Source organism: Podarcis liolepis (assembly GCF_965112155.1).
Source record: "Podarcis liolepis genome assembly, chromosome: 2".
Lineage (NCBI taxonomy): Eukaryota > Metazoa > Chordata > Lepidosauria > Squamata > Lacertidae > Podarcis > Podarcis liolepis.
In genome coordinates this window covers 32125584-32146565 of record NC_139555.1, presented here as the reverse complement: position 1 = coordinate 32146565, position 20982 = coordinate 32125584, and the positions used below count along the sequence as shown (strand labels likewise).

Here is a 20982-nt window from a genome sequence, read left to right as displayed (position 1 = left end):
CAGCGTCAGTGCCAAATCATTTCCTTTTGACACTGAGGCAGAATTTATTAATGGCATAGAAAATATCTCACAATAATGGACCATGGCTGAAACAGGGCTCCGAGTCCACATCTTTGATATGTCTTGGGATTTCAACTTAATGGCACTCATCAAGAAGTTCTTAGAATAGACTCAGAATGTGGCCTTTAACGGAGAGAGATTAACTGAAAATATTTACTTATTCATCGTTTAGTCAGTTGCAGTGCCTCTCTGGGACTCTTGGTTAATTTGTTCACATTTCAAGCCACAGGTTCTTTGGCTCAGAATACAATTTCTGAAAGTATTGTATATTTATTATCAGGTGAGCACTATAATTTTACCAAGCAACAAATTGCTTATATTTAGGATTGTAAGAACATGTAACATTGTAGCAATTCATTACTGAGTGATAAGGAATTGTGATATCTTCTCTCCAGAGAACAGCATTTCTCGTATGCTGTTGAAACAAAGGTCAAATGTAAAATTAGATGTATTAGTCAGTATATTTTTTTGCCTTTTGCTGTGAATATGTGTTGGGGTTATACTAGGGTAGAAGACTTGGGGTACTGTCCATATCCCACTAATTATAACAGATTATACAGTTGTTCCTGTATGTACATCATTATATACTAGTTTGGTTGATGCTCCACCAGGTATGCAACACTGAGAAGTGCTGCTTGTCCTAAACACACTTGCCAAAGGGCCAAGTTCTGCATATACACTCAAGCATACAGGTGCACAGGAGACTCCTTTCATTTAAGGAGAGGTCAATCTGCAAGTGATAAAAGATTTGTATGCAGATCAGGTCCCTCCACTGAATAGGAAATCTGTTATGGATGGAGAAACTCTCTGTACACAGTGTAATTCCCTGTCTAGAACAGACTGCTAGATTAAAGCAATTGTGTAATTGTATTAAATTTGTCTTAATTTGTGGCGAATTTGGTAAAATTCTGAAAATCAATAAAAATGATTTGGCAAAAAATAAAAACACTTGTGTTGCATTTCAGATCCACCAAATGTGGTAACTGAAAATTTTAAAAATCAAAATCAACCAAATGTATCAGAAGATAGCAAAGATATTATACACATCACAGATTTCTTTTAAAATGGAAAAAGTTCCAGAAAGAAACTACAGCTTAAGAGCAGGCATGGCCAAACTTGGCCCGCCAGCTGTTTTGGGACTACAACTCCCAACATCCCTAGCTAACAGGACCAGTGGTCAGGGATGATGGGAATTGTAGTCCCAAAACAGCTTGATGGCCCAATTTAGCCATGCCTAGCTTAAAGGGTAGCAAATCTAATTAGGGGAGGGTGGTCCAAAGTGCTACACTTGAATATTTTCTCATTCTTAGGAGACGTTTCAGCTGCCATCTTACTTATTAATTACATTTTCTATCTCACCTTTCATTGATTTCGTGGTGTCAGATCAGGTAATAGCATAAAATTATTATAAAACAGTGGCCAGTAAAATCAACTCAAGCAATTAAAACTTATCAAGTACAAGACAATGAAACCTTCTAGCAGGAACCCACCATTTGCTCCCCTAGAAAAGCCTGTTTGAAGGCCAAGGTTTCCTCTGGAGTGTCACCCCATGAGGTTCTCGGCTCTAGTGCTGGGTATAAATACATATCAACCCCTCTCCGATGCATAGACAAAAGTGCCTTGCTCTCATGCACAGGAGAAACTGGAGCCTGCTTTTAGTACTTGGCACTGAAAAGCTGCGAGCTTTACACAGGCTCCTTAAATCCCATTGAAGGAAAGAGAATTTAACAGTCTAATTGTGTCCAGGAGAGCTGCCAAAAGATACAGTGAAGAGTTGGTAACAAATGAATAATATTTATATAGCATCTAAATACAGTGGGTAGGTACTTAAAAGTGAAGAATGTGTATGCAAGCAAACTTGTGTGATAGGAAAAGCTTGGTATCGTGTTTTCCCCCTTTTAAAAAATGAAAACTACATTTAACCAATACTCTTGAATTATTTAAGGATATTACCCGGTATATGGAACCATGAGAAAAGCACTATAATCTTTTTTCCCCTTCTTTTTTTTACTCTGTTGTAACTCTGCACTAGCTGGGAGGTGTTTAGGGAATGTCAAGTCATTGTGGGTTTTTCACTGAGGCATTAGCTTTATGTGTGCAACTGTGATAATAATGCTAAACAGAAAGCTCAGAACTAATAGGAAAATAGAAATATTATGAACTCTTGCAATAGTGTTAGATAAATTAAATGTGTGTGCATTTACTATATATATATTAGCACTGTCAAAATCTGGCATACATCTATTTAAAAAGCAGTACAGAACTAGAAAAAGTACAGAGGAGGCAAGGCATATAAAAAGGACTAGGAATGCACAGTGGCTTTCAAATGAGGGGACACCTGGACAAAATGAGGTTAAAATGATATTAAAAGACAATATAACTGGTGCAATTAAAGATAACTAGTGCAATTGGTTAAGAAGTCTTTCCTTGAAGTGTGAGCCAGTCATTTTATGAAATAATGATTGCACAATTGTATTTCCCCCCTCATTAAATTAAGTGTTTTAGGATGCTGTGTAATCTGAAAGCATAAGAACTTTTTTTTTTTTTAAAAAAGTAGTATATAGTAGAAGATTGATCCATTAGTGGCTAATTGAAGCAACTTTGTGGTGCAGACCCACACAAGCTATTATTTCAAGCAATTTTTTCACTGTAAATGAGGATGAGTAGCCTATTTCCTAGGAAAAGCACAATACAGAATGCAAACCTCTGCAAATTAAAAATGGTATATAAATACTAAATAAATAGTCGTTGCTGGCCTTTGATTATTCATTTCATGCTCCATCTGAAACTACTGGTATTGGTCTCTGTTGGAGACATAATTCACTTATGCCTGAGAGATGACTTCAGTTGGGGAACAGGAGATCAGGTGTTCTGGACTGTATGTTCTAACAAAGCTGGAGTGCATTCCTGTTTATTCCTGTATAGGGATTTAACCTGGATCACTCACTAAACTAGTAGCAGAACTAGGCCTCTTGTGTCTATTCTCTACATAGGCCAATACTTTTTGAAAGCACGGTGCCCTATGTGGTCGTGCTAATTATAGTTCTGAGAGAAACCAAATCCTGTTCCCTATAACAGAACATTCTGAATGTTCTGAAGAGGCAGCACTCACCAGTTAGATGGAAGGTATTAGCTGACTGGTAGGGAGAATATGTGGTTTGTATAAATGGTTACTTCAAAGCCTGTAAATCAACCTAACATTTGAAAATGCAATTCACTTATTACATTGTGCATGTGCAGAAGAGGTAGTGATACCTACTGTCTCTTACTATTAATCCGTGATGCAGTGGAATAAAGTAGCTTTTTAAATCAAACAGTTATGCATCTATCAATGCTATTGATAGATGTATAACTGTCTGATTTTTTAAAATAATAACCCAATGAACAGCGTGCATATTGAGACAGTGAATTCCATAGATTATCTTTTTATTATGTAAGGACACATTTTATTTTGTTCATCTTAAGCTCATTGTTTATTATTTTAATAGGATGAATAAAATATCTGTATTATGAGAATGAATGTTTGTATTTACTGTTTCAATAACACTTTTGATTTTTTTTAAAAAAAACCTCTTTTACTTTTCTATTATCTAAACTTTTTATTAAGAACAACATAAGAACTTAAGTAGAGCCCTACTGGATCATTTTATAGGCCTGTCTTCTCCAGCATTCTTTTTCTGCACAGGCCAACCAAATGCCTATTGGGAACTCTACAGACTGGAAATGTGGGCAGCATTCCTCATAGTGCCTCTGAATCTGTAGTATATAGCCATCATGACAAGTAGCCAGTGATTACTTTACCCTCCATGAATTTGCCTGACTCTAGGCAACCTAGGGGACGCAGGTGGCACTGTGGGTTAAACCACAGAGCCTTGGACTTGCCGATCAGAAGGTCGGTGGTTCGAATCCCCGTGACGGGGTGAGCTCCCATTGCTCGGTCCCTGCTCCTGACAACCTAGCAGTTCGAAAGCACATCAAAGTGCAAGTACATAAATAGGTACCACTCCGGTGGGAAGGTAAATGGCGTTTCTGTGTGCTGCTCTGGTTCGCCAGAAGCGGCTTAGTCATTCTGGCCCCATGACCCGGAAGCTGTACGCCGGCTCCCTCGGCCAATAAAGCGAGATGAGCGCCGCAACCCTAGAGTCGGCCACGACTGGACCAGTCAGGGGACCCTTTACCTTTACCTTTAGGCAACCTAGTCCTAATATATTAAAACTTTTGTTCTTAAAGAATATGAAAAAAAACCAGGATTGGAGTCTTACTTTGATTGGTTTGGATCTTTTGCCATTGGGAACCCATACACACAGGCTGCTTATTGTATCTCCTTGAATGAAACACATTATATTCTAAGAAGCAATACTTATCTGAATACATACTGAAGATTGTATGAGTAGAAGGAAGAACTGTGTTTTCCTACTGTCTCAGGGATTTGCTCTCTTCTTCCTTATCTAACGTGTCTGATGAAAAACAACTTAACATGATGAAACATCTGTAATTGCAGATTCATTTAAACCAGAAGAAATAAGGGACCAATTAGTTGGTTACATTTTGTGCGTGGGAACCAATTCCTGATTATAAAAGACACCAGTAGAACATATAACAGCCTTTGCCTGAAAAATACACTTGGACGGCAAGTGCTTCCTCCTCCTGTTTGCATATGTAATACACTGGATCCCATTACTTTGGTTATCTTAAATTTATATATATCCACACCAATCCTGCATTATTTATCTTTTCCTATATTACTGTAATGCTATATCAATTTCACTTTACTGAGACGTCTGTTATCCTTTGGTGTTTGGAATGTCCCTTAGGCTACTTGCATAAATGAGGCTGAACTATTGTTTGCCAGTCCCCCCCCCCTTTTTGCTTGTTGTTTTGCTTAAAATGGAAAACCACATTAATGTAATCAAACTTGTGTTCTCTATATATTTTCACAGACTTCAACAAGAGCTGGAGGCACTGAAAACAAGCTGGGATTCTCAAGTCGCTCAGATATCCAGGGAGACAGTTTCAAAAGACCTTCAGATTCAAGCACTGCAACAAGAAGAGCTGAAGCTAAGAGCACAACTGTCTAGCATACTGCAAGATATTGAAAGGTGAGTGACTTTGTGAGCTGGTTAAACCAGTGTTTTCTCAGGATCTTTCTTCGTGATCGATCTTGGCCTACAACCAGCCACAATTTGGCCCGCAGGCCAGAGATTCCCCATTCCTGCTTTAGAGAATTTGATCCTTATGGAGAGTGCAACACTCTCCAGAACAGGCTGAACACCAGTCATTTGGACAGATCAACTGCCTACTAACAGTACCTCTCTTGCTGAGCTTCAGTTTGTTAACCCATGTCCAGTCCATCACGTCAACTAGTCACTGATCTAATGCATCCACAACCTCACCTGGTTTTGATGAAAAAGGATACAAGAGTTGCATGCCATCTGTATGTTGATTATAATACACTTGAAATCCCTGAATGACCTCATTTAGCCATTTCATGTAGATGTTAAACAGAATGAGGGGAAGCATGAGACTTTGTGGGATCCTGAAATGTGACTGCCACAGGGCCCAGCAGAACTCCCCCAGCAATGTTTTCTGGAAATGACCATCTAGGCAGGAACAGACGCATTACTGCCCATGTCCAATACAGATGGAAGTTCCAGAATGATCATGGTTGAAGGTATTGATAACCCCTGAGAGCCCCTGTTAGATCCAGGTGAATTTACTGGGTAGTCATACTCCCCCATCTCTCTCCTGATAGAGGTCATTCCACAAGCAACCAAGGCAATGTCAGCACCAAAACCAGGCCTAAATCTCAGTTGAAATGGATCTAGAAAATCAGTATCAACCAAAGGCAACCACAACTCATTTGAGTACTTGGTCCAGGAAAAATATGTTTACCACTCCCCTACAGTTGTTAATTCCTCCTAGGTCTGAGAAAGGTCTTGTCAGGAAGGGTTGCACTACCACTTGCTTTAAAGGGATACTGTTTATTTTGGAGCAAAACCTGCTTTTAACACTAGATGGTCCAGCCTCAACTGAGAGAGACCTTGTGGTCTGAAGACCTGGGGCAGGCATGTGCCAGTAGTGCTGTGGATGATTTGCACATCAATAAGATGGATGGTCTTGCTTCTGATTCTCTGCTGTCACTTTGCCATGGGAGGAGATCATATAGGTTCATCCTTGTATTTGCCCTTCACTCACAGAAAGAAAACCCAGGGCAAACTAAACTCCATATGAGGCTGTGCGAATGGTACTGACCGTCTATCTTAAGGTCTGCTGACCTTTCAAGGCAGAAGGGAAAAAGAGAGGCAGGTGCACTGTCTGACATAATATTGGTGACTTCTGGCTCTCTGCCCACAGACAACTCAGGGGAGAGGGGGTGGGGGCTGACTCATGGCATGTCTTGCAGTGCTTTTAGCTCCCTGACATTTTTCTGCCTTAGAGAGCCAGTCGGCTTTAAAACAGAAGAAAGCAAGAGCTGAGCATGCAGGTTGACATGAAGGCAAGCATGCTCACTGATGTGCTATGGCTGTGGGCAACCAGCAATTGGTCTGCTAACCACCCTGATAATAAAATGGGTGATCACATGAGTATTAAGATCACACAGTGATTAAGTTATCCAGAAAACCAGTGTGATATAGAGGTCAGGGTGTAAGTCTAGTACTGGGGGAAATTAGGTTCAAATTCATACTCAGCCATTTACTACTAGTAGTATTGGTACAGCGTTGGTATTAGTACAGTATTAGTATTATTTATTCTTTTATTTATTAGATTTATTCATCGCTTTACACCAGAGTTTCAAAGAGACTTAAACAGTTCAGTAACAGTGACCTGGTTTGCAAATCATGCTAAGCCAGCTATGACTTAGTGTAAACATGTAAGCATGTTTGGCTTAGCATGGTGTCTAAACCTGGGATCATGACTGAACTCTCTCCAGACCAGCCACATCCCCTCCAGGAGATCACATCTTCTCACTAAGCAACAATTTGGCTTAGGGTGCTATACATACCAGGCCAGTAGAATAAATATAAAAAATATAAAACATTAGATACTCAGCTGGACCACTACAAGTTAACGCACAATAATCAAACCCACCACCCCCAACAATGTAAGTGTAGTCACCAGTAAAAATTAATTAGCCCAAAAAATTCCATAACAGCAGAACTAGAAATGTTAACAACTAAAGACCTGAAAGAAAAATAAAGGTTTTTGATGCCAAAAATATGTTTATGTATGGTAAATGCCAGGCAACCCTCTTTAGGGAGAGCATTCCATAGACAGTGGCGCTACCACAGAGAAGGTTCTGTGGCTCATAGACACCCACTGAACTTCTGTCTAGTGGTGATCTCACACTTTGCTATATCTGGCTGCTGATGGACTGGGGTTCTTGCCTTATATGCTGCACACCTCATCTGTAAAGGGTTAAAATTGTTGAATATTTTGTGACATTAAAATATAAATGTTAAATTCATCCCCCCATTATTATTATTTTTTTAAAAAAATCTCTTCATTTCTCTCTGTCTTAGGTATAAACAGCAGCTCTCATTAGCAGCTGAGAGAGAAGAGATTCTGGAAAGGGCTAAAGTGCAAATAGTCCTGGACTGGCAGCGGCGTTACGAGAATGCTGAAAGGAATCAATATCAGAAATCAGAGGCTCTAATACAGAGCCTGTCAACAGCTAGGGACCAGGTCAGAACTGCGTCACATTTGCTTAGCAGCTTAGCACAGAGCATTAGCAGAGGCATATTTCATGAGGGGAGATTTTATACCTTTGGACTTGTCATTCTTTTGTGCTTCTAGCAAATATTTGAGGGGTTCCACCATACCCAAGGAGTTGGCACTCTCTTCCTGTAACATATTCAGTCTGTGCTGACCCAGATAATGCACGAAAGTGGTTCAGTTTTTAAAACTTAGATAAATAGCTGATCTCAGTATAGTACTAGCTGGCTCTTTGCATGAGGATTGTTTCTGCTTGCAGGTGAGAGTGGAGGTAGGTGAGGAGGAAAGAAGGAGCAACATAAGATACAACACAGGATGGAAAAACTAATCTACAACTTTTTTGGATGCAGTTTGCAGGTGGCAAGGCAAACCTATGTGGGGCTGCCCTTGGGCCCAGTTCAGGGGCTCCAGCTGGTGCAAAGTGCTGGACTGTTGATGTGGACAGTCAGCTGCCAGCACATAACTCCAGTGCTCAAAAGCTTGCACTGGCTGCCCATACCTTGCTGGACCAGGTTCAGAGTTCTAACATTAATTTACAAGGCTCTTAACAACTTGGATCCTGGATAGCTGAAGGGCTGCCTGATTCGTTATATCCCTGCCTGATCACTAAGGCCCACACCTGACTGTTAGGATTCTTTTCCTGTGCTTGCAGTCATGGGATTGTTTTTATCACATGACGGTGTATGTTTTCATTCCACATAGTGGGAAGTGACGGAGACAGGATGTTTGTATTACTGTGTTCCATGATGTAGGACGTTTGTTCCTTTGTTCTTTCTCTTTGCTGACTGATGCTGAAGAGAAAGAAGCTGAGTTGCAATGCTCCAAGTGTATATATGTAAATAAACATAGTCTAGCCAAAATTCTGTGCTACTGAGTCTGTCACGCGAACTGCCAACACTCTGCTAGTCCTAAAGTGTGCTGGTGCCTCTTGGTATAAGTCTCTGTGATGTTCAGGCTAGAGAAAGCTTTTGAGTCTCCCAAACGACAGACCAGGAGGGAGAGAACATGTCAGCTGGGCATGTGTCTCTGCCAGGTTCCTAATCACGTGTAGGACGCTCCTGACACTGACATCATATATGATTGGCAAGTGCTTGGAATGTGAATGTGGCTTGTGGGACAAATGGGGTGGGCCTAATTGGGCCTGTGGACCAGAGATTCCTCACTGCCTCTATAAGGAATACGTCTTGATGAATAGCCCATTGCCAAATTTTATCTTGGATAAATGGAAGTGAATTGTTTACTGATTTAACAAGGGCATGTTCTTTCATTTTTGGAAAGCTCTTCCACAATACTTTCCATTCACAATGTAGATGGTCACTCTGGATTGAGTTTAATTCAAAGGGCAAGGGAGATTAAACAGTATGTTGTCTGATGGCAATAAAATAATATTGAAGGTACTAGAAGCTAGGGGAGTGTTCTTTTCTAAGAACGTCTTCTCAAGTTGCCATCATTTTGTTTTGCAGGTTACTGCTGAATTACAGGAGAAGGAACAGAAATTGCATGAAATGGAAATGGTCCTTTCTGCTGTAACACTTGAGAGGGACCAAGCTGTTCAGGAACTTCGAAAGCATGGTCACACGCCAAAAGGAGTGAAACAGGTTAAAATTTCTTAATTTCTGTTCCTTAAACTGAACTAATCCTAAAACAACTCACTTTATGGTCAGGGCTAGTTCTGTGAGAGAAGCCATTTTTTTTATTTAGGCTTTTTATTTAGGTTTTATTTAGGTTTTGTGATCAAGGGCACACAGTTTTTTTCGGACCCTTTGGATATGAGAACAACCTCAACAGTGACAAAATACAGTGAAATCATTTCCACATGGGGTTGGCATGCAGCTTTCATGTCATACGCAGTGGTGGCTGGTGCCAGTTGGGGACTCATAGAGCAGAAGGCAGAGAGAGCAGCAGTAGCCAGTGACAGGAGGAGCCAGCGATTTCTAGTTTTCTCTTCATCCTCCTCGCTGCTGAGTTCTACAAGGGCAAAACTTGGATTAAGGAGGAAGAAGCTAAGAGACAGTGCTACCCCCTGGACAGTTGTAAGTAGGAAATCAAGCAGGTAGGGGCTGGTGGATAGCGGATATATTGGTGGGTCAGTGCTTAATTTGTCCTAACGGAGCACTGGCCATATGTTATATATCCGCATATTTGCATTTCACTGTATCTGCAGACATTGGAAAGTCATGACGAGACATGGCTTTCCAATGTACATGCACTATGTGTACATGCAATAAAGCACACACTCTCCACAGCTGCTAACTTAAAAGAATGATTGTGCACTGTTTCCTGTGCAGGAGTATTTCCAATGTGGGAATTGTGCAGCATTGGATGCAGCCTTGAGAGAATTTTTATAAGACAATGCAAAGTGGACAGGAAGTCCTGGTGGCCTTACAGTCTAAGCAAAGCATTAAAAGGGGGAGGTTTTGTAGCCTCTTGTTCTGAATAAGGATGAATTCAAGATGGATTTTTTTCCTAGTAGATTTATTATTTTGCATGGTTAGAGAAGCAATTGCAGCTTAAAGTTAATTTAAGCAATTGTTCAGCAATTTCTGAAAATGTGATTGCAGAGCTAGATTATTGCTAATTTTTGGCATCTCCTGCTTTTAATCTTGCATGTATTTGGTGTTGTGGTTGCTTTTGAAAGGCTTTGCATTTCCTGATATAAGCTGAAGGAGAGTAGCTTTTTTATTATTTGCAGAGTCATTCTTGCTACCCTCTGCCCTTGAAGATTGTAGTGTGTGAGTAACTGGCTCTAGTGCCGTTTATGTACAACCAAAATAGAAAGTGGCCTGAAATCTCTCTGCAGAGCTTCCTCCTTAAATAATGTAGTGGATAGTGCTACAGTCAGTTATCAGGGGATGCTTTCTATTTTGGAGTGGTATGTAGGAAACATGTTGAGGAGTCTACGCCAGCAGATCCAAAAGATTATGAACTTTCTTTTTCTTTTCTTTTTTATATTTAATAAGTTTCCATTTTATCACATTTAAACAAATCCTTATTATACTCATTACATATTTGCTCAATTGAGCTTCGACTTCCCTCCCTTCCGTCTCATGGTTTCCATAATTCATTATTACTTCATAGCATTTATACATTTTCCCATTTACGTTTCACTCCTTTTGTTAATCACAATTTTTAAAATAAATATAAAAAGGTACAAATCCTTAACCTCGCAAGTTTTCTTACAACAAGCCTGCTACTGTTGTTAATTGTTTACAATTGTCCTTCAGATATTGTACAAATTTACTCCAGTCTTTTTGGAAAGTTTCATCTTGCTGGTTTCGGATTTTCTCGGTTAGCCTTGCCAATTCTGCATAGTGCATCATCTACATCTGCCAGTCTTCTAGCGATAGAAGTTCCCGTTGCTTCCATTTTGGGGCTAAAAGAGTTCTTGCTGCTGGTGTCACATACATAAACAGTTTTATATCTCCTTTGGGATCTCATTCCCTACTATACCTAACAGAAATGCTTTTGGTTTTTCACAAATGGACTTTTAAACATTTTTAACTACTTATATATAATTTCTCAGGAAGCTTTTACCGTACTACAAGTCCACCACATGTGATAAAAATCCCCCTCCTTTTCTTTACATTTCCAACATTCCTTATTTTTCAATCAAGTTTTATTGAAAGTTTTCAACATAAAATACAATAAAAGCCAAACTAATCTATAGAAAACAGATAAAAAAGAGTAAAGAGAGAGAGAATAGAAAAGAAGGAAAGGGAGAGAAAATAATGGATACAACACCCTCTATCACAATTATATATTAAGCCTTATTCCACACACAGAAGGATGAATGCTCCCATCTCTCACCTGGCAGCTTCCCCCTCTTTCCCCAGCCTCCCACCCTGGGAGATCCTCTCTGCTCTGCCCTCACAAAGGACCCTTCATCTTCCATTCATCACCTTCCTGGGTGTATCTTCCTTAATCCAAAATAAACTTTATAATTTTTTTTGAGGAATTGCCTAGAAAAGAAAGTATACTTACACTGCTGTATGAAACAGTACACAATGGCCACATTCACATGTTATACTAACTCAGTCTATATAAGTTTTTTTTTTTAAAAATCACAATGTGGATGAGCAGTTGAGTGGGGGACGAAGCCACAGAACAGCTGGATTAGGGTTACATCTGAACCAGCACTGATGGTTTGTTTCTCTCCAAACAAACTCTGATTTGAAGAGGGAAAAGTATTCCTCCACCCCTTGACTTCCTGATCATAAACAAACCATAGGCTTTGTTTTGAATGTAACCCTAAAACAGTCACCCCATGGTTTGTTTTCCCATTCAGCTAAGGTAGGAGCAAAGCAGGAAAGCTTGGCTGCACATGCACATTATAGTAAAAAATACCCCAGCCCTCCAATCTGCTGTGCTTCGTGTTAACTACTGAATTAGCATTATTTTTTATCTGGCCAGTGTCTGGATAGCATAATACATATATTTTAGAAGGGCTAGAGGGATTATTTCATGGTCCAGAATGAGCAGATGAAATATAAAAGTATAATATGAAAACATTCTTGGGGAAATGACTTCTGGCCAAATAAGAAAGCAATGCGGTGTTAACATTTATTTATTTTGGGGGAGGAGGGGTAACAGTTCCATGACCGCTTACTATGTTGGTAGGAAGACAAGTGTAAGCAGTCATGAATTGCCCTAGCAGTATGACTAAGTAGACAATGGTATGTTATACTAACTACAACAAAAGAACACCAGAAAATAATGTGAATACATTTGCTGGTTGAACATAGAATGTAGCCTAAATTCCCCCATGCATAGTGTCTCTGGCTACAAAATTTTCAAGCATGAGTTCCATGTTAAAAAAAAACCACAAATATAGAAATTCATAGGTAGTTTTATGCCTACAGTTTTCTAGTGCTGTACAAAGATTAAAAAACAAAAATGTTTCCTGTCCACAGACTTACAATGTCATAGACATAGAATCATAGAATTGTAGAGTTGGAAGGGACCTTGAGGATCATCTAGTCCAACCCCTGATACAAAAGGATAAAGGAAAGGAAAAGGAAAACAAGCAAGTCTTGTAGGTCAAAACTGGTAGAAGAACAAATGCATTTCCATGAGTAATACAGATTCCTCATTGTCATGTGCAGAGGTCTAAGGAATGCCTAAAAGCTATATTATTTTTCTTCTTGGTGGTTTGACAGCTTGCCAACCTATTTTTGTAGCATATTTGACTCAGACGTGATTCTGTAATAAAGGGCTAGTCATTTGTATCTATATCAAATAACTCTGTAATTCACTTTGGTTCAGCAGGACACCTTGAGAACACCCATTTAAAGGCCCTTATACACTTAGTGAATACCAGACACATATTTACTGAATAAAAATTATGGTCACCTGAATTTATACAATCATCAAAATATATGCACATTCATCTATGAAATATGAGCAGTGATTTAGCATTATCGTGATATGCCCCTGTGTGAATGGTACTCATGTGTGATTGGATCCTGATAACAAAAAGTACTCTTTCTCTTATCCATCTGATCCTAAGGGGCAGGATGGAAGTTCTATACAAGTGTATGAGAGTGGAACGGGCTGGATGTGACTGAACAAGCTGAAACTAAATCCAGAAAGGCGGGTGTACAAGTGGCTGGGGCTCCCTTTTGATCCCAATTCAAGCTGTTGTTATTAGCCATTAAAGCCCTAAACCAGGGGTCTGCAACCCGCGGCTCCGGAGCCGCATGTGGCTCTTTGACACCTTTGCCGCGGCTCCGGGGCGGATACTAGCGAGGGGAGGAGGCGCATTGTGCGCCCCGACACTCCCCACTGTGGCGGGCGCTGTACTGGCTGTGACGTCGCATGGGGGCGGTGCGTGCGTTAGTCACGCACCGTCCCGACGTCACCTTCCCGCCCGCTGTCAGATCGTGGCTCCGGAGATATATTTGTTTTAAATGTCGCAATGGTTTTGCGGCTCCCAGTTGTTGTTTTTTCTTCGGAAAGGGTCCAAGTGGCTCTTTTTGTCTTAAAGGTTGCAGACCCCTGCCCTAAACCTTCTGAGACTAGACTATCTGACAAATTGCCTCCAGCCACATGAGCCCGTTTATGCACTGAAATCACCATCATTCTGAAGCTATGCTCAGTGTTTCCCTGCCAACTGAAGTATGGTGGCTGAGCACGGAAGACAGGGCCTTTCCAGTCACAACACCCAAAACTGCCATGCCCTCCTGAAGGAGGCCTGCTTGGGCCCCTCATTTCTTGCCTTTCAGTAAGTAGCAAATACTTATTTCTTGCAGCAGCTGTTTGACTTCAAGTTGCTGTCAGCTTTGATGTTCATCTTGGAGGTTTGCTCATTTCCCAGTTCTTGCTCATGCTAAGTACAGCCGTGCCAGTGAGCTAGAGCTGGGGACCAAAGCCTGTTTAAATCCTCAGTGCTGTGCTCTGTTGTTACCACGATTGCCATCTGTAATATCAATCCCTACACCGGTTTTAAATCTGTCTTGGCATATGAATGACTGAGAAATGTCATACTATTTCCAGGTGGATAGGCTCTGATCTTTTAGTGATCATATGGCTTTCACTGATAATGACCTTTTTCACACACAGTAGCTAAGTGGTACTGTATTGTGAAAGACTATTTTGAATGTTGAATGATGATAGAGATGTATTTGCTGCACTCTAGTGGTTGGTACCTGTTCAAAATACAAATATCCATCCTGTAAATCTGGAGAGTGTTCGAAAAGGTAGTCAGATTGAATGATTTCATAATACAGGAACTTCTTCCCTATTCGGATCCAGCTGTCTTCCACACAATTTTGTTCAGGCATCACCTTAAAACTTTTTTTTTCTTTGCAGGCACAGTAAGGGTGGCTCTGTTTGATATAATTATATCACCGATGGTTTTACACTTTAATAATTGTATATCAGATTATATTTTCTACTTTGTTTTTAATGTTGCTCAGAGAGAGCAACATTGTGGTGTTGTGTTGTGTTGTGTTGTGGTGACATATGGTAGTCATATTGCACATACTCAGCATGTTAAATGGTGCTCAAAGGGCATTGGTAGGGTTGGGAACAAAACACACTTTGGGGCCTGCTCTCTGACATGTTTATCCAGCTATCATCAACATTCAAAACAGTGTCCTGCAAAAACTCTTTCCTATTGTGTGTGAAAAAGGTCATTGTTGGTGAAATATGTATGAGCTCCACAAGATGAGAACCTGTCTATACAACATAAATTGGTTGGAGTTGTGGTCAGCTCACCTTGCTATCAAATACTTTGCCCAAGAGATAGACCTCAAGAATGTTATCTTGCTCAGTACCAGCACAAAAGTGGTATTTGAACCACCAGGGCAGGTCACAGGTTTCTACATAGGGAGGCAGAGGACCTCTTCTGTTGAGCCGGTCAATCTCAAATCATTCATTCATAGCACAGCATATCAAGGGGGATGACAGTCAGACAGAAGATTATCTATGCACACGCCTTCTGCCAACTCCATTCCACCAGCACCTCTTGGGATACAAACCAATATATTACCCTGAACCTGTGGGGCTGCTGTCATGTAACATATTCAAGTTGTCATTCATATCATTAATGCAGCTTCACAAGTCTTAGAACAGTACAGTTCATCATACATACTTTGCAGCATTGGTCCTTTTTCTACTTTGCACATGGCAGACTATTATAATTATTTTTCTTTAAGATACTATGCTTTCTTGGTGCATTTTACTTGCTTGCTTGAGTCCTTTCAGGGTGTAATTCTTGTTTGTTTCTTTAATTGTTTGGTTACCATGCAGGATACTGTAGGAACCACTGAACTAGGTTTTCCTTCTGCTGATATGAAGAGGTTACAAGAGCAAAACAGTACCTTGCGATCTGTTATTGCAGAAATGAGGAGAGAAATGGAGATCCTTAATATTCAGGCACTTTCATCTGACCAAAGCAAAATGGAAGCACAAGATGCTGGTAAGGCTGATGCTACTGTAGTTTCTTGTACTGCTGGTAATGTTGATTGGGTTAAATATTAACTGCAGAGTGTATATGCCCATTTCTATACTTTTCTTTTAACAAGCGCTTCCCTTCTCCTAGCACTCACCATCTTCTTAACATAAATGTTTATATTCATATTTCAGTTGCCTCATACATTTACGCTAATGAAAAATACAATGCATTCTTAAAGATCTTCAATCCATAGCAAAAAGTTACCATGATCATATGATAGATAAAAATCAAAGCTACATGTGAACAAATGGAGATCATTGCAGTTACATTTTGAGGGCAGGATCAGCACATGCAAAACTAATGTTCTACTGAGACAGTATAGTTACAGCAAAACATTCCTATGAGAATAAATCCTATAGTTACAAAAAAAAAATGTGGGGAAAGTGAAAATCATTTGATAAAATGGCTTTCAGTTCTTGCACAAACAATTACACATCTTGCACAGTATTACACATTTGCAACTGTGTAAACTGAAGGAGACAGCAAGATTGATCTTGCTTTGCTGTAATCCCACATCAGGCACTTTATTTAAAGGCTGCCTAAATATTAAAAACAGTATCAAACTTAAATTACATTAGCTTAATCATGACCACCAAAAGCCAGGCCAGCATTGGTTCAAGACTTTTAATGGATGGGAAGCCGTATACATGTACCAAGTTGGTGAACTGGTAGAATAATTAAGAGGGACCACCTGCTGATATAGTGCAGGCTTTCTTTAGAGTATGCCCTGTCCTTCCCCTTGGAATGATGCAGCTGCTATATACTAGCCAGGGCTAGGCATTCTTTGGGGGAAGTAATTCTTATTTGCACACACAATGAGCCTTTTAATACTTTATTCACACCTGCAAAGTACCTGGCTGAGATAGTTGTCTTTATTTTTTGCAGACTATGTTCAATCCTTGGAAGAGGAGATCAGAGTATTGAAGAAAAAATGTGAAGACATGGACAAACAATATGAAGATGCACCTGAAGTTCATGGAAAGTTATCTGTATCTTCTCTGAAATCATCCAGTTGTGATAAAAATACTCAGACTTCCTACCACATTACCACTGGACAAGACAGTAAGAGAAACATGTTGACAGATCTGCTTAAAATATGATAAATTTCCTAAAAGAGAGTTTTACTTCTGTCGAAGAAAAATCATGAAAACAGTGTTTGGGTCATCGTTTTGTATACATGTGGATCACAGTGTTCATGCTTTTTTTCTTCATGGAAGAACTTTCCATGTGAGAAAGCCACCTTTTGTAGCCCTGGAAGGTCAATACAATTTCCTTCTAAAAACAGTATGCTGATTTGTTTTATACCGTGGAATTTATACACAGATCCTGAAATATCAGGGATATGTGTGTGAAATTATTGATATTTTCTAAACCGTTTTCCTTGCAGCCATTTTATTTCCCTGTAAAGAAACCGTATGATTATTCTGATAGGTAAATTTCCTTGATATTTTACAGAATAATCAAATAGCTTTTCACAATAATGGACCTGTTTTTCTTGACCCTAATATTGTATATATATGGCATGTGAACAGGAAAGACATGTTTATGGTAATATTTAGCATTCTGCACCAACTCAGCTTGCTGTCTGCTTTATCTGCTCTTTGTTTTTCAGGTAAATTGCATCCAGATGAAGTTACTACCAAGAATGCTTTGGAAAAGCAAAGCATAAAGAAAAATCCTCAGGTGGATTCAGTGAGAACACAAGAAACACAAGTGGTAGGAAAATGCCGAATCTTTGTGCTCTTACGATTATAAAATAACGTTTTCAAGGGAACAAAGTTATAATAGCCAATGAATGGTTGGGAATATGGGCTTCTTTTATTCGTAATAAAGCTAGTACCTAGTTTTTTATATATTTGCTGTAAGAAGCATCATATTCTCTGGTCACAGCACTCTCTAATACAGTGGTACCTCAGGTTACAAACTTAATTTGTTCCGGAGGTCCGTTCTTAACCCGAAACTGTTCTTAACCTGAGGCACGCTTTCGCTAATGGGGCCTCCCGCTGCTGCCACACCGCTGCTGCGCGATTTCTGTTCTCATCCTGAAGCAAAGTTCTTAACTCAAGGCACTATTTCTGGGTTAGCGGAGTCTGTAACCTGAAGCATCTGTAACCTAAAGTGTCTGTAGCCCAAGGTACCACTGTATATATATATGGAGAGAGTAATATAATTACAAACAAAAGACACCATCAAATTAGTAGCTAACTTTTAGAAACATGATTTCTGTTCTCATCCGGGGGCAAAGTTCTCAACCCGAGGTAACTCTTCCAGGTTAGCAGAGTTTGTAACCCGGTGTTTGTAACCCAAAGTGTTTGTAACCTGAGGTACCACTGTATTTTAATCTAAAAGTTAGAATCTGTACTTATCCATCAACTTCCACTAGGAGGCATTGTAACTCTATGTATCACAGTTATTCCAGTCTACTAGGATACATGATTGACTATCATAAGAGGGCTGGTCTAATTTAACTGATACTGGTTGCAAAGGAGAATAGCTTGTATTATTCCATCATACTGTGGGGGATGAATCATTTGGCTAAAATTGCAGCTATTCAATCTGAAAGGGATAAGATTTATCCTACTTTACTATATTCCCAAGTATTTTTTCCACATCAGACACCTCCAGTTTTACATAATGTCAACCACGGTATCAAACTTGAATCATACCAGCCTAACCATGGCCACCAAATGTCGGGCCCAAAAGGACTCACTTAGCTTTGAGATTTTCCATGGAAGAGAAGTCACCAGTAATGTTTCTCTGCACATCCTTCATGAACCAAGTTGGTGAACAGGTGGAATAATTAAGAGGGGTCCCCTGCTCTCAGGGGAGATAAGAGATCACAATGAGGTATAGATTTACAGGCCTCAAGCTATTTGGAATATTTAGCCTAGAGGCAGCACGTTGCATTTTGTGTCCAGAAGGCTCAGGAACCAGCACTGGAGATGAAATGCTGATACAGTGCAGGTTTGCTCAGGAGTGTGTCTTTATTAGGACCAGCTCTACCATTAGGCAGAGTAAGGAGGCTGCCTCTGGTGGCAGATGCTGGGTGGGGTGGGAAGCAGCAGCAAAGTGCTGGGGGGCAGAGGAGGAGGAGGAGGAGAAAAGAAGAAGAAGAAGAAGAAGAAGAAGAAGAAGAAGAAGAAGAAGAAGAGTAGTAGTAGTAGTAGTAGTAGTAGTAGTAGTAGTAGTTTGGATTTGATATCCCGCTTTATCACTACCCGAAGGAGTCTCAAAGCGGCTAACATTCTCCTTTCCCTTCCTCCTCCAAAACAAACACTCTGTGAGGTGAGTGGGGCTGAGAGACTTCAGAGAAGCGTGACTAGCCCAAGGTCACCCAGCCACTGCATGTGGAGGAGCGGAGACGCGAACCCAGTTCCCCAGATTACGAGTCTATAACCACTACACCACACTGGCTCACATAACTTACCTATTGTTTGCCCTCTAAGCTAGCCTAAGTAATATTCAGCTGCCCATCTAGTCATTCTCTATACATGGAATAGGAAGAGGTGCCATTTTGTCCTTCACTTCAGGCAGCAAAATGTCTTGGGCCAACTCTGACCCTGGCAGATTAAGGAGCAATCAGTGCTGCATGGGGTCTCCCCATTTCAGAGGGCTATAGAGTAGAAGTAGCCTCCAAAGTGGTGGCTTCATTTCTCAAGACACTCTTGAGCACTTCTCATGGCACACAGATTGGGATTAGTATAGGAATTTCATTTTTGTTTTGGTTCATACAACACACTATTCAAGACTGCAATCTTTATGGTAGCTGTCATTTGGGCATAGATTTTATTCATTATAATGGAATATATATTCTGCTAAAAAAATCACTTCATTTATTTTGATCCTTGTCGTTTATTCTTCTAGAATTCAGTGACCAGGAAGCTTCAGGAAGATTCTGTACATCTCAGGCAACAGTTATTTGGCATGGAGGCTGGTGATGGACCCCATCAATTTATAGGAAATCATGCACAAGTGAGACAAGGTAGATTGAAGGAAGCTGTGAGAAAGATCTGCAGTTTAAGCAAAGAGAAGCATCAGCTACTAGAGATGGTAAACAGACTAAGAGCAGAACTTGGAGCAGCTTCAAAGGAAGGTAATCTCATTAAGGTAGAAGGATCTTGGTTCTTTTATGAGAAATTTAGCTTCCTGAGATTGAGAACACTAGGAAACTGAAGTGTTGTCTGTAGGCTCTTTGCTGAGATTAAGAAATCCCAGTTATCACTTGAGAATGAAGTACTAGTAATTAAGTTGCACCAAGTATTGAATATGGTAGAAAAGCATGAACAGAGTATTTGTTTCTTACTCTTGGCTTTGGAAACCTTCGGTACTGGCACTGAAAGGTTAAGGTGGCAGCTGCATGTTGCATAACAGCAAAGAACTATGTTATGTACTTATCATGTATTTTTGAATATTCCTGAAATAAGCAGTTGTATGTTTGATTTTCTTTCCTGGAAATAAACAATGCAGAATGAGATTATTGTTTAACAAAATTGAGGCCTAAATGGAAGCCTTGTATGAGAATTTCATTTCAAAGTTTGTGTTCCGAGGCCCAGCTTCTTTGAATGAAGTGAAGAGGTGAAGGTCATTGCTTGGAAAAGATTTTCCCAGGCTAGTTTCTACACATCTCTTTAAACTTACACGCTGATACACTGCCACAACAGTGTAATTCATTTACAGCTGTGAGCAGCAGTTTCTTGTAGGCAAGATATTTTCTATTTTAAAATGCCATGTTAAATGCAATGTGGAAAACTCCTACCTATTTATTTTCTTAGGATTTCTAGGTTCTCAGGACTTCAAGATTTCAAAGCATCCTCAGGGTCACACTCCATCTTGTGCCCTACATCCTAAAGAACTTGTCAGGGAGACGAAGCACCGTCTTCTGGCTTTAGAGCACCTCCAGTACCAGCTTACGACACAGGTAATGTAGGCTTCTCCTTTAGGCAACATGTCAGTACTTGCTGTATGTGCAGAACCTCTGGAGTATTGCCATAAGGCCTGGTTCGGAGGGAAGCCTGTCCTGAGAATGCCAAGCCCTCTCCTAGTCACAGCGATGACTTTGTGCAAACTGTGGACTGGAGAGTGACATGCAGTATGCTTTCACTATGCATGTTTTACAGGTAGAGTGGCTGTATCCCCTCCCTCCCTCAAGCAAAATTTTTATACCCCCACCCAAGATCTCACTGATTTTGAGAAATAAAGTAGACACAGCACAGGGGTTGGCAGAAAGGTTTAAGTATCTCCACCCAGTCCAGTGC

The 20982-nt window shown here is 40.2% G+C and overlaps 1 protein-coding gene across 12 annotated transcripts in view; it reads left to right on the top strand.

Moving 5' to 3' along the window:
• Nucleotides 1-20982, top strand: part of CCDC57 (coiled-coil domain containing 57) — a 66592-nt gene that overhangs the window by 29939 nt on the left and 15671 nt on the right. For all 12 annotated transcript variants that reach the window (XR_014522058.1, XR_014522059.1, XR_014522060.1 and 9 more), the window contains 8 exons: nt 5001-5159; nt 7581-7743; nt 9237-9371; nt 15523-15691; nt 16613-16789; nt 17340-17443; nt 19592-19820; nt 20500-20645. Coding sequence is in view for 9 of the 12 variants with exons in the window: in XM_083487115.1 (XP_083343241.1) it covers nt 5001-5159; nt 7581-7743; nt 9237-9371; nt 15523-15691; nt 16613-16789; nt 17340-17443; nt 19592-19820; nt 20500-20645 (1282 nt within the window). In the remaining 3 variants the exon portion in view is untranslated. The remainder of the gene's footprint in view (nt 1-5000; nt 5160-7580; nt 7744-9236; nt 9372-15522; nt 15692-16612; nt 16790-17339; nt 17444-19591; nt 19821-20499; nt 20646-20982) is intronic.